The following is a 13349-nucleotide window of genomic DNA, read 5'->3' as shown; positions in this document are numbered from 1 at the left end:
CATGCTTGCTACATACACATATAAAACTGATTCTCAATTCTTTCAGTTGCAGCTCAGGTCATTCTCAATTTCTTCTCTCGCATGTAGTTGCCACACTTAATTGTTTCGAGTTGAAAGGATTCCAAAACAACTCAAACTTTTATTTTGTCGGAAACATCAACATTACAAGAGGATGTTTTTTTATTATCTTATTAGATTCGTTCGCGTGAGTGAAAATTCATAAAAACTTGAACAAAATCTTACTAATTTTGGAAAAAACCTGTTAGTTGAAAACAAAACTTGTGCAACAAGAGGGCGTAATTTTGCATTTCGCTTGGACGAGAAGTTGCAGAATTGTACCCGATTAATAGGTGTCCCGGTAACTCATAATTTTTTGCACAGTAAATTCAAAAAAGGGCTTTTTTTGTTTTGTATTGATAACAGAAAAACTAGTTTTGTTGTTTTCCCATTTTGTGTGTTTTTTCGATTTGATGGTTTTCTTATTTTGGTGTTTTTTTAACAAGTGGCACCATCGTCATAAGTACAAAGTAGAGAGCGCAGTGAGCGTAAAATTCTCTTTGAAATTCGCTTATGTATTCACAGTTGATCGCCGTTGAAATGACCTGTAAGATAAGTTGTGTTAACAGAAAAATCAGTTAGATTGATTAGGAATCTGTAAATTTTACAGAATTTTGTTTACTTAAGAGCGACAATTTCTCTTCTTTTGAAATGACTAAACTAATTTGTTCGTTTGACAAAGAACTCGGTCAAATTAACCATAATTCGATCAATTTCAACGAATCTCCGTTAAGTCAAGAACAACAGAACCGATTTGTTGATTTTACTAGCACGCTTTCTTTCAGTGTAGATAAAGTTTAAAGCTTAGCAGACCATATAAAGTTTAAGTGTATATGTATATATGTAGATTGTAAAAAAACAGAGCTATTATGACAACGCCTCTTGGTATGATCCTTCGTGAATCCCCTTAATATTTACAATAAAATTGCCAAACAATACTCACTCCCGTCCATCCTTCATGAAAAATTCTTTACCGGTTTGGTATGTAGTATATACCACAATGTACAGTTACTTCTAGTTGTCAATCATTCAAGTCCAGATCATCATAATTATTTCATTTAAATAGAGGTTGGACAACGCCCTTAATTGTAAAATCTTTGCGTGTAGCTTAAATAATTAAAAACATGAAATATTAGTCGCTGTCGTCAAATCTCTTCCATAAAAGAGCAATAACTGTACCCATTCTTGTATTTAGAAAAGTTGTATGAATTTTGTAATTTAGCTCACGCACTCGATTATCGCTACTGTAAATTCATGCGTATAGTTTACTCTCGTAGTTTGTCTCCATACAACCGTAAAGCAACAACACGTACGTATTGTTGTTTCCATTTTACCGCTAAGCGAGTTGGTTCGTATTGTATTTAATACAAAAAATGCAAACTCTCTATTCAAATACATAAGTACTACGAGAATATATTGCTTTCGCTTTTGTAGTAGTGCTTAAGAAGTTATTATTTATCCCAACGAACATTTTTGTTCAATTTCAAACCGAGAATACTTGAGCTCCAAGATAATCTGCATCACAAATAAGGGATAGTTAGGTTAGGTTGAACTGGCCGGTCAATAAAGACCTCATATAGACTGAACAAGTCTATAGGTTTACCAGGAATTTTTGACGACCGAACGGAAGAACCACTATCAGGTGCCAGGACTTTTGTTATGGAATAACTCCATCCTCTTGGCGAATACTAGAAGTTTTCTAGGACTTAGCTTAAATGATACCTCGAGATCTGGCAATTCTGCCGCCCCTGGTGAGCGCAGAACATGAACTCAGTACGTGCTCAATCGTGTCTACCTGTAGCTCGCGCTTCCTACACCTGCTGTTACTTTGGAGGCCTAGCTTATAAGCATGTGACTCTAGAAGGCAGTTAGTATGCTCATCTTAAGCCTTTTCTTTTCAGAGATATTAGTCACTTTGTGAGTCTAACACCGTAGGCTTTGTACATAATTTTAGAAATTATGCAGCCCCGCGATTTTGTCGACGTCTTTCCTGCTTCATGGATCATATGCAACTCATGTATCCTTTTGATTTCTCCCAAACGGATTGGGATGTTTATTGTCGTTTCAGCACGTGTTTCACCATCCTTTACCAACACATCGGCTTTTTCGTCACCTATCCCCTTTATAGTCGTTAACCCAGTACAGAAATATGGTTCGGCCTGAGAAAAATTTTTGCAATGCTTCCTTGCATTCCAGAACACTTCTTGATCACTATTCATATGTATATTGAGACGCTGCAGTAATCTTGCATCCTGTAGTATCTACTTATTTCTGGATCGACACAGTAAACAGCTGACCCTACCCCTTCCGTTTACTTGGAACCATTGGTATACACGTGAATTTTATGTTCTGTCATATCTGCACTTTTGCGCCAATCTTTCTGCTAAATTTTGGCCCCAAAAACTTTATCGAAGCTCAGACATGGGACTACATATACCGTTTGCCCGATATTAGATGGCGCTATACTTCTATGACCATACGGTCTGCACTTAAGCTGTTCTGAAGCCTTGTCGACCTCATCTACCCGTGTCGAATCCTGTTTCTTCAGCAGCCGAGGTTTATCTTTATCGCTACAGCAACAACAATCGCACCACCTTTTTGTAGACTTCGAATCACCGCGAAAAAAAAAAGCTGCTTGCATTTGCTAGATCTGAATTGAAGTTCTCTTTAAAACTTGTAGGAGTTTGCCATGTGACATTGAGCAGCATTAACCTTGATGCTGCACTAATAATAATCAAAGTCGTCTAACTGGGCGTTAAAAGCGAAGACACTGTCAGCCAAAAAAATTAGCTACTACTTTAAATTTAGCAAGGAATTGAAAACAAAACCCAAAAGGACCACCAACATCGATAACACTCCTCAAAACTTTCTCGAAGTGTCTTTATCGTTACAAGAAGAAGAAGAAAATTTTTCTCTCAATGAACAAAAATCTCGCTCTGTAAGACTTTCTTTCGTACCTATTCTGATATATCATTCGGAAGGGAGACATCCATTTAGTTGGTTGCGGTAACAAATAAAATGACGTTACTCCTCATTAGGGAGAGAAATGAAATGCTAAACAAACAGTTTCTATTGATTACCCAGAAACCTGGGCATCCCAACAGACATCTGATTGATGAGGCTACACCAATATGAGGCACAAAGGCGTCGGACCTCTATGACAGGAATGGCCCGGTGAATCCAGTAATTAAATAAAAACGCCCAGAACTAGCAGACGAAGAACGCACTCTCCCCAGGGAAACGCGCGTCACTCTAGCTCATCTTCGATCTGGATACTGTAACAGGTTAAATTCTTACCTATCCAGAATCATCCCTGACATACAAAATATATGTCCTGCTTGCAATGTGTCCCCACCTGACACCAACCAGCTCTTCCGAGTCGCTGCGGTACATATGCAGAACTTGCTATCGTGGTATGCGCCACCAAGCTGGTAGAAATATATGGAGGAAAACTTTATCTGCACCCAATTATCATAAGTACTCGTGAATTTAGTATGGCTAGCATAACCTACTAACAGTGTTAGGAGAAAGTAGCTATAATTTTTCACAGTGTAAATTGCGACGACTATCAAACATGTACGTGAAAGGCTACCAAGGTTTGGTTAGTAAGTGGACTTTTATCAAGAAACCTATTGGCAGCCCAAACCATCCCTCTTAAAGCGATGGCGTTCAACAAATTGTAATCAAAGAAGGAAACAAGAAGAAAAAAACTCAAAGAAGCAGCTACTATAAAACAGCGATTAAAAGAGAATGGTAAAAACAAATTCCAACACTAACAAAGGCAGAATGCTGGCAAAACCGGTCAAGTGAACGTATGCAATATTAACCATAAAGTGGTTGCGAATGAAACTAAAGCTAGAAGACGCTAAGTAAAGAAGAAGTAGAGGGAAAAATGCCAACAAAATATTCAAATTTTATCGATTTCGTGATTTTTATGAACTGCTCCAGTTAGGTGAAGGCACAAACCAACACAAAAACTCTGCCAAACATAGTAAAGGCAATAAAAATTTGTTTACTTGCGTTTTTATGTATGTACACTGAAAGAAAGCGTGCTAGTAAAATCAACAAATCGGTTCTGTTGTTCTTGACTTAGCGGAGATTCGTTGAAATTGATCGAATTATGGTTAATTCGACCGAGTTCTTTGTCAAACGAACAAATTAGTTTAGTCATTTCAACAGAAGAGAAATTGTCGCTCTTTAGTTAACAAAATTCTGTAAAATTGACAGATACCTAACCAATCTAACTGATTTTTCTGTTAACACAACTGATCTTTCAGGTCATTTCAACGGCGTTCAACTGTGAATACATAGGCAAATTTCAAAGACAATTTTACGCTCACTGCGCTCTCTACTTTATACTGATGACGATGGTGCCACTTGTTAAAAAAAAACACCGAAATAAGAAAACCATGAAATCAAAAAAACACACAACAAAAAACTATTTTTTCTGTTATCAATACAAAACAAAAAACCCTTTTTTGAATTTACTGTGCAAAAATTATGAGATACCGGGATACCTATCTATCGGGTACAATTTTGCAACTTCTCGTCCAAGCGAAATGCAAGTTTTTATGAATTTTCACTCACGTGAACGAATTTAATAAGATAATAAAAAACATCCTTTTTTAATGTTAATGTTTCCGACAAAATAAATGTTTGACTTGTTTTGAAACTGTTTCAGCTTAAAGTGTTACGAAAATTAAACTTGCTGCATTACACGTAAAGTTACTCCAGTGATGAATTACCTTCTAGCGATTTGATTCTTTACTTTTCTATAACTTACAAGTTCTCTATTTAAAATGTTATGTCAAGGATTTATACAAGTTTTGTTCGAAACAATCAAGTGCGGCAACTACATGCGAGAGAAGAAATTAAGAATGAGCTGAGCTGCAACTGAAAGATTTGAGAACCAGTTTTGTGACTAATATTTTCATTTCTATTTGCGAAGCGAAGTTCAAAACTATAAATTAAATAAATTATAAAATATAAAATTTGGTGAAAGTGCGTTTAATAAAACAAAATAATAAAGTGTATAATGTTTAATGTGTGCCAGCATATTTGATGCAGCCCAATTGACGTTCGGTTAGTAAGTGCCACTGTGGTGTGATGGAAGCATACTCCGCCTGCTAGACCGTATGCCCTGGGTTCGCACCCCGGGCAAAGCAACATCAACATTTTAGAAATAAGGTTTTCAATTAGAAGAAAGTTTGTCTAAGCGGGGTCGCCCCTCGGCAGTGTTTGGAAAGCGCTCCGAGTGTACTTCCGCCATGAAAAGCTCTCAGTGAAAACTCATCTGCCTTGCAGATGCCGTTCGGAGTCGGCATAAAACGTGTAGGTGCCGTCCGGCCAATTTTTAGGGAAAATCAAGAGGAGCACGACGCAAATTGGAAGAGAAGCTCGGCCTAAAATCTCTTCGGAGGTTATTGCGCCTTACATTTGACTACTAAAACGGTAAATTACGAATCAACGATTTGTGCGCAGTTGATTCAACATCTTGTTGCGATGGATAAAAATTGACAGAAATTTCGGTTGAATTGACCCGTATTTCAGTTGATTTTACCAGTCTTTTTCTTTCAGTGTATGTATGTGTGAGTTAAATTTAAGGTTTGATCAACACAAATATTTGCAATGCAAAAAAAAACTAAAAACATATCTCAAATATGCATGTTCATACTTGAATGCCGGCAACATGAAATTCAAACATGAAAATTCATTTGAAGGAGATTTCTTTGACGCTGAGTGTGTGGACGACAATATTTGGGGAGACCTGCTGTTTGATTTAGAGCAGCTAAAGGTTTTTAGGTTAATAGCAGAGCGCAACGACGAGGTCAAGAAGAAAATTTTGAAATATTTCAAATTAATTTTTGACATACCAACTTGGCACGCACGAACACACAGACACACACACGCACACAACACGCGATTGCGGTATAATAAATTTCAATAAAATTGACATAAAAATACAAAACAATAAACTAAAATTTGCTTCATACTCACCTTGAACGCTTTAAATGAGGACACCACATATGACGCGCCATCTTCCAGTTCATCCAAATGATATTTACGATCACCGTCCATTGAGAAGACATAACGTGCACCACGCGGCAAATCCATTTTTGGCGATATCTTATCTAATAAACTATCTAGCGATGTGATATCACGCCCTGGACGGTAACGCAACTCAACACCCGGAAAGAAGGGATCCCCATTGCGATAGAAAACCACACGTCGCGCCTTCCAATATGATAAATTACTATAACGACTAGCGGCGCTCATTGCGGTATTCAATTGCGCATTGGATGATAACTCTGGCCGGGATTTGGAGCGTACCAATGGCGCCATTGCTGGCTGTTCTGATGTTTCGCTCATATTATCTATGTATGTGTGTGGACTGTGTGCACGACTTTGACTTTGACTTGCTGGTGCGCCTATTACAGCGCTACGTTGTTGCCAATAATCACCAATTAGACCAACACCACCAATAGCTGCACCCTGTAATTCATAATCTTCATTATCACTCTCTTCGTCTTGTCCGCTTGCTTGCAATCCGCGTGGATGCTGTATAGGATGAAAACTGCTTTCACGTCCACCAACAACACGTATATGTTGTTGTTGTTGTGGACTTTTTAACGGACTATTGCGATTGCTGCCACTTTGTTCGTAATGCGTGCTATTGTTGATGTGATGATTGTTGTTATGATAACCGTTAGTTTTCGTATAATTAGTTTTGCCGTTGTTGCTGTTGTTGTTATTTGTTTCGTTCAAATGTTTAACCACACCGTGTGTTGAAACGCTACTCTCGAACTGTGCAGCTGAACTAATTTCTGCCATTGCGTTCACATCGTCCATAGCTGTTGGTGATTGTGGATGTTGTGTTGTTGTTGTTGCTGGTGGTGGTGTTGATGTTGACGCTGGCGGCGATGTTGGCGCTGGCTCATAACCACCATTGGGCGTCTCAGCAGCGCCATTGGCTGCTTCGTTAGAGGACATTGCGAAACAGTTAATAGAGGTTTGTTGTTTTCTGCTTACTGCTTGTTGTTGTAATTTAGTTGTGGTCACCCGCACACGCTAAGTTTGCGCTGAGATTTTATTTCAATTTTACTTTTTTAACTTTTCTGTTATTTAAGTTCTTCTTATCGTCTCTTTGGGGCTCTCACGCAAAGTTTTACCGACTTGTCAATGTGTTTGTTGTTTTTGCTTTTTAGTATAAGTTTTTCTATGTTTTGCTCTCAGATTTTCCTCAGCTTGTTAAAGTTCTCTCAGTCTATTTCTAATTTATCAACTGATTTAATCACTTCTTTCCTTTAACAAGGCGTTGGACTGGTGAGGCTTTTTACACCTCGCAGTCTCAGTATATTTGCTTAACCCTTTAGTGCATGGTCTCAATTCTTGACGTAAAATGTAAAATCAACGCTGGCCAATCACGTCATCGGAAACCAGAAACCCAATATATTTCAACAAAAATTTACGTGGTGGCCGCTGAATGCCACTCGAGTGCAGATTTTCGAAAATCCCTATCCACTCAGACAACGTCTCGTACTCCCACTATATTTGAGAAGCAAATGCAACATACCCTACCACTTTTTACAATTCTGCTCGTCTTTACTAAAAGGGACAGGAGAACGGCAGTGAGGAAGATTCGAAGGGGTTAGGAAAAACACGCTTGGCTTGCCAACGCCTTGAAAGTGCGCTTAATACAACATAAAGCAAAGATGTCCGGTTGAAGCCACCACATGGCTGGCACTGGCTCTACTAGTCCGAGCATTCTTGAGGTGGAAAACATACGGTGAAGTCAGCGAACCCAGCAACCTGTGTACCTGGATGACCGGAAGGACCGCATGATAGTAAATTCGTTATCATCAGCGGGTCACGTATTTTATAAGCGGATATGGTTTTCAAACTCGAAGCCGTAGAGCGATAAGGTTGCTCCCCGAAGGCTTTGGGGAGTGTTATCGATGTGATGGTCCTTTGCCGGATACAGATCCGGTACGCTCCGGTACCACAGCACCATTAAAGTTCTAGCCCGACCATCTCGGGAACGATTTATGTGGCCAAATAAAACATTCAGTTCATTCCCTCCCTCCCCACCCCCAAGTTCCATGAGGAGCTTGGAGTCACCAGAACCTAGTCTGTTAGTGAAACAGGATTCGCCGCGGATAGGTGAGGTTGACAATTGGGTTTGGAGAAGCTATATATTGTGCTGGCAACCTGAAGGGTTGTGCTACACAGCCCCTTGAATCTAGTATTTTAGTAGCCTCTTACGACAGGCAATACCTACCGCGGGTATATTCTGACCACCTAACCCGCTGGGGGTGAGAATACGCTTCATATAGGTCGATGCGGAATATGCACAACGCAGTGGATACAACACTTTCTCGGCATAAACCCGAATCCAGCACCAATTTTCAAAAGGAAATCATAGCCGGAGGTGTCGAATGTTAATAGGAAGATGCAAAGGCCCTTATTCTTTGCAATATACGGTTGGACGAGTACATATATTGAAGCACATTGCGAATCACCTGATTGCAACTTATCGGTGCGGCTTCAGACCCTGTAAATCTACCATCGACTAGATTTCCACTCTGCGCCTAATTTTGGAAAACCCGCGAAAAAATTATGGACACACATCACCTATTCATCGATTTTGAAGCCACCTACGACAGGATGGAAAAGAGCTGCGTATGCCACTATATCTTAATTTGGTTTCCCCACAAAGGTTTTAAGGCTGTGCTAAATGACGTTGAGCAACACTATTAGCTTAGTCAGGATTGGGACGGACCTCTCTGAGACATTGGGTTTGATGGTAAATGAGGACAAAACGAAGTGCCTGCTATCATAAAGCAAAGATTCAATGCATTTGCGCTTTGGATACCAAACTACTGTTGGCACCCATAAGTTCGAAATAGTGAAAACACTTCCTTTATTTGGGAACCAGCATAACTAAAAACAATATCAGATTTGATATCCAGCGAAGGATCGCTCTTGCCAATAAGTGCTTCTTTGGACTAGGTATGCAACTGAAAAGTTAAGTCCTCTCTTATCAAACGAAAGTCATGTTGTACAAGTCTGTTATAATACCCGTTCTGCTAAGTATATGGTGCAGAAGCATGGGTCATGACGGCATAAGATGAGGCGGCTCTGGAGGTGTTAGAGGGAAAAGTTCTGCGAAAGATTTACGGACCTCTAAGCATTGGCGATGCCGAGTACCGAAGTAGATTTAATGATGAGCTTTACGAGCTCTACGCGGACATAAAGAATATTATGGTTATTATTAGGTCTGGAAGCACTGCGACATTTATGTAGATCTATTTTGCATGACCTCTCAACTTAATTTTGTATGTGGAGGCTTTTGATGTATATAAGTATCTCTTCAGTCTTTTACTCCATATCGCATAGGGATTAAGAGTAACATCACCTAGATGGGAGAGTTTCTGCTTTGCCAGAGGGGAGCATTCACAGGGAATGTGAACCGGAGTTTCATCCTTCAGCTCACAGATACGACAAATTTGAGTATCGTATAGATTTAACTTACTTAGGTAGGTGATATCGTAGACCACAGTGTCCCGTGAAATACCCAGTGAGAGTTCGTACGTCCTAGCTGCTTAGATTAATGAGTTGACGGAAGTGTAAACAGTTTGGCTTGTCTTTGCCCTGGGCAGTCAATCCAGTGACGTCTGAATTCTTTTTTGTTTCTCTTACTTATAGTTTCACTGGTGTGTGCTTTTTTGAGTCCACAAAGGGGCTCTGGACCATAGAATGCTGCTGTAGCACCCTGCTTTGCTAGGTAATCTGCATGTTAATTACGTGCTCTTCGAGGATGAGCCTCTCCGTAGACATGCTCTACTGCAAACTTCAATTGTATGGATTTCTGCCTCAAATATGTGGGGGTAAAAGAGGGTATCGATTTCTTGAAGTTCGGCCCATAGATGCCAGCTCCTGTTCTTCCGTCCGGACATACACATAGTCCAACGAATTAAAACACAGCAGCTAGGCTGGCTAGATCATGTTATGTGATTGAGAGATGATGCTCCGGCTAAGAAAGGGTAGCCCCCATTCTACCAGAAGGATCAGGAAAACGATTTGAATTCCCTTGTTGTGAAAAATTGGCGGCAGTTGTCCCAACGAAGAAGTGACTGGCGCGTTTTTTTGGATGACATAACCGTTTAAACTTAAGTAAACTAAATATTTTTATAAAATGTTTGGAGGAATTAAAGTTTGCTTACATATGAGGGAACATTTCATACGGATACGTTGATGAATTTCTGAGCAAATTCCGTCTTAATTGCAGTAACGAACTTTAAAAAAATTACAAAAAGTACACTGCTGCACTAAAGGGTTAAACAGTGAAAGTATTTCTTTTACCTCGTTTTTACTTTCTATCACTTTCACTCTATCATAAACCATATAATGTTAAGTTCTCTCAATTTCAAGGACCACTTGCATATATTTATGTACACTTTAAATTTAAGTAAACGCGAACTCATTAGCAACTAACTTTAAGACTTAGCCTATATCGAATAGCTTGCTTGGTGAGTTAACGAAGAGTGCCGTCAATTACGAGTGTTCCATAAAGAGAGGGAGAAAGAAAGAGCAATAAAATTCTTAACTATTTAACTGTTACGTTGTTGCATTTGTGGTAGTTTATTGAAACTGCTTGGTTTAGTGCAATTTGATTTCTTATGTTGCCCCGCATATGCATGGTCCTTAGATGAAAAAAAAAATTGTTTGCGTTTGGCGTGAGATATTAAATTAACACTTGTGAGATTTTATTGCATATTCGGAACTGACTTTATTGTAGTGGTAGGTGCATTGTTATTGGAATGTTGTTGATTGCAGTATAAATTTTGGTGAGAGATTTTTTTTGTTTTGTTGCAGTAGTAAATATTATTGATGTTGTTGTTTTTATTCTTTATGATTTTTTTGGTTTTAATTTTTAGTAGTAGTATATTTATACCTTTCATGAAAATGAAATGGTAAATTAACTTTGGCACGAATCTCAAAATTGTAAGTTGTTAAAGGAAAATAGATAGACCTACCATTAAGTATACCGAAATAATCAGGAGCTGAGTTGATTTAGCTATGTTCGTCTGTCCGTCTGTCCATCTGTTGGTTTCTATGCAAACGAGTCCCTCAGTTTTTGAGATATCTTGATAAACTTTGGTGAGCGGATATATTTAAGTGCCCGATAAGACATTTGTCGGAACCGGCTGGGTCGGACCACTATAGCATATATCCGCCATACAACCGATTTTTCAGTAAAGAGGTTTTTTGTCATATCTTCCTCAATTTATCAGATTGAATTTTCGAACTTCACCATATGCTTTGGTATATCTCACATATTGTTTTCTGAACAAATTGATGAGATCGGTTGTATATATTGTATATGCCCCCTACAGCCGATTGTTCAGAAAATAAACTTTTTGCAATTTCTGCACCATTTTAACAGATAGAAGCTTCAAATTTCACCAAATGCTTAGGTGTATAGCATATATTGTTGTCTGAAAAAATCAAAGAGATCGGTGGTATATATATTATGTAACCCATATAAACACTCTGGCGGCCACCGTGGTGTGATGGTAGCGTGCTCCGCCTACCGCACCGTATGCCCTGTGTTCACACCCCGGGCAAAGCAACATTAAAATTTTAAAAATAAGGTTTTTCAATTAGAAGACAATTTTTCTAAGCGTGATCGCCCCTCGGCAGCGTTTGGCAAGCGCTCCGAATGTATTTCTGCCATGGAAAGCTCTCAGTGAAAACTCATCTGCCTTGCAGATGACGTACGGGCTCGGCATAAAATCTGTAGGTCCCGTCCGGCGAATTGTAGGGAAAATCAAGAGGAACACGACGCAAATTGGACGAGAAGCTCGGCCTTAGATCTCTTCGAAGGTTATCGCGCCTTACATTTTCTTTTATATAAACTCTCATTCCTGCCCCCTTTTTAATGGCTAGAAGCTTCAAATTTTATTAAATACTTACACTTACGTCATATATTGTTGAAATAAGTGATGCGTAGTCATAGTTTTTTCATGCCGACCACAAACAAAGTAAAACTTTGCATTCTCACATAAATTACCTACCGATATTTATAATCAGTTGAGCAGAGCTCACAGAGTATATTAAGTTTGATTGGATAACGGTTGGTTGTACATATATAAAGGAATCGAGATAGATATAGACTTCCATATATCAAAATAATCAGGATCGAAAAAAAATTTGATTGAGCCATGTCCGTCCGTCCGTCCGTCCGTCCGTTAACACGATAACTTGAGTAAATTTTGAGGTAACTTGATGAAATTTGGTACGTAGGTTCCTGAGCACTCATCTCAGATCGCTATTTAAAATGAACGATATCGGACTATAACCACGCCCACTTTTTCGATATCGAAAATTTCGTAAAACCGAAAAAGTGCGATAATTCATTACCAAAGACAGATAAAGCGATGAAACTTGGTAGATGAGTTGAGTTTATGACGCAGAATAGAAAATTAGTAAAATTTTGGACAATGGGCGTGGCACCGCCCACTTTTAAAAGAAGGTAATTTATAATTTTTGCAAGCTGTAATTTGTCAGTCGTTGAAGATATCATGATGAAATTTGTCAGGGACGTTCCTCCTATTACTGTATGTACGCCTAATAAAAATTAGCAAAATCGGAGAAGGACCACGCCCACTTTTAAAAAAAAATTTTTTTTTAAGTAAAATTTTAACAAAAAATTTAATATCTTTACAGTATTTAAGTAAATTATGTCAACATTCAACTCCAGTAATGACATGGTGCAACAAAATACAAAAATTAAAGAAAATTTCAAAATGGGCATGGCTCCGCCCTTTTTCATTTAATTTGTCTAGGATACTTTTAACGCCATAAGTCGAACAAAAATTAACCAATCCTTTTGAAATTTGGTAGGGGCATAGATTTTATGATGTTAACTCTTTTCTGTGAAAACGGGCGAAATCGGTTTATGCCACGCCCAGTTTTTATACACAGTCGTTCGTCTGTCCTTCCGCATGGCCGTTAACACGATAACTTGAGCAAAAATCGACATATCTTTAATGAACTTAGTTCACGTACTTACTTGAACTCACTTTATTTTGGTATGAAAAATGAACGACATCCGACAATGACCACGCCCACTTTTTCGATATCGAAAATTACGAAAAATGAAAAAAATACCATAATTCTATACCAAATACGAAAAAAGGGATGAAACATGGTGAGGTAATTGGATTGGTTTATTGACACGAAATATAACTTTAGAAAAACTTTATAAAATGGTTGTGACACCTACCATA

The 13349-nt window shown here is 38.6% G+C and overlaps 1 protein-coding gene across 1 annotated transcript in view; it reads right to left on the bottom strand.

Annotated features, from left to right (window-relative positions):
- Positions 1 to 6229, bottom strand: part of DCX-EMAP (Doublecortin-domain-containing echinoderm-microtubule-associated protein) — a 137896-nt gene extending 131667 nt beyond the window's left edge. Inside the window, exon 1 of the mRNA XM_067786507.1 lies at positions 6055 to 6229. Within this exon, the coding sequence (XP_067642608.1) occupies positions 6055 to 6171 (117 nt within the window). The 5' untranslated portion in view covers positions 6172 to 6229. The remainder of the gene's footprint in view (positions 1 to 6054) is intronic.
- Positions 6230 to 13349: the final 7120 nt, after the last annotated feature.

This window comes from Eurosta solidaginis, chromosome 5, assembly GCF_040869045.1.
Source record: "Eurosta solidaginis isolate ZX-2024a chromosome 5, ASM4086904v1, whole genome shotgun sequence".
In the NCBI taxonomy this organism is placed as follows: Eukaryota; Metazoa; Arthropoda; class Insecta; order Diptera; family Tephritidae; genus Eurosta; species Eurosta solidaginis.
Note: the sequence above shows the minus strand (reverse complement) of the source record. Positions and strands in the feature narration are given on the sequence as shown.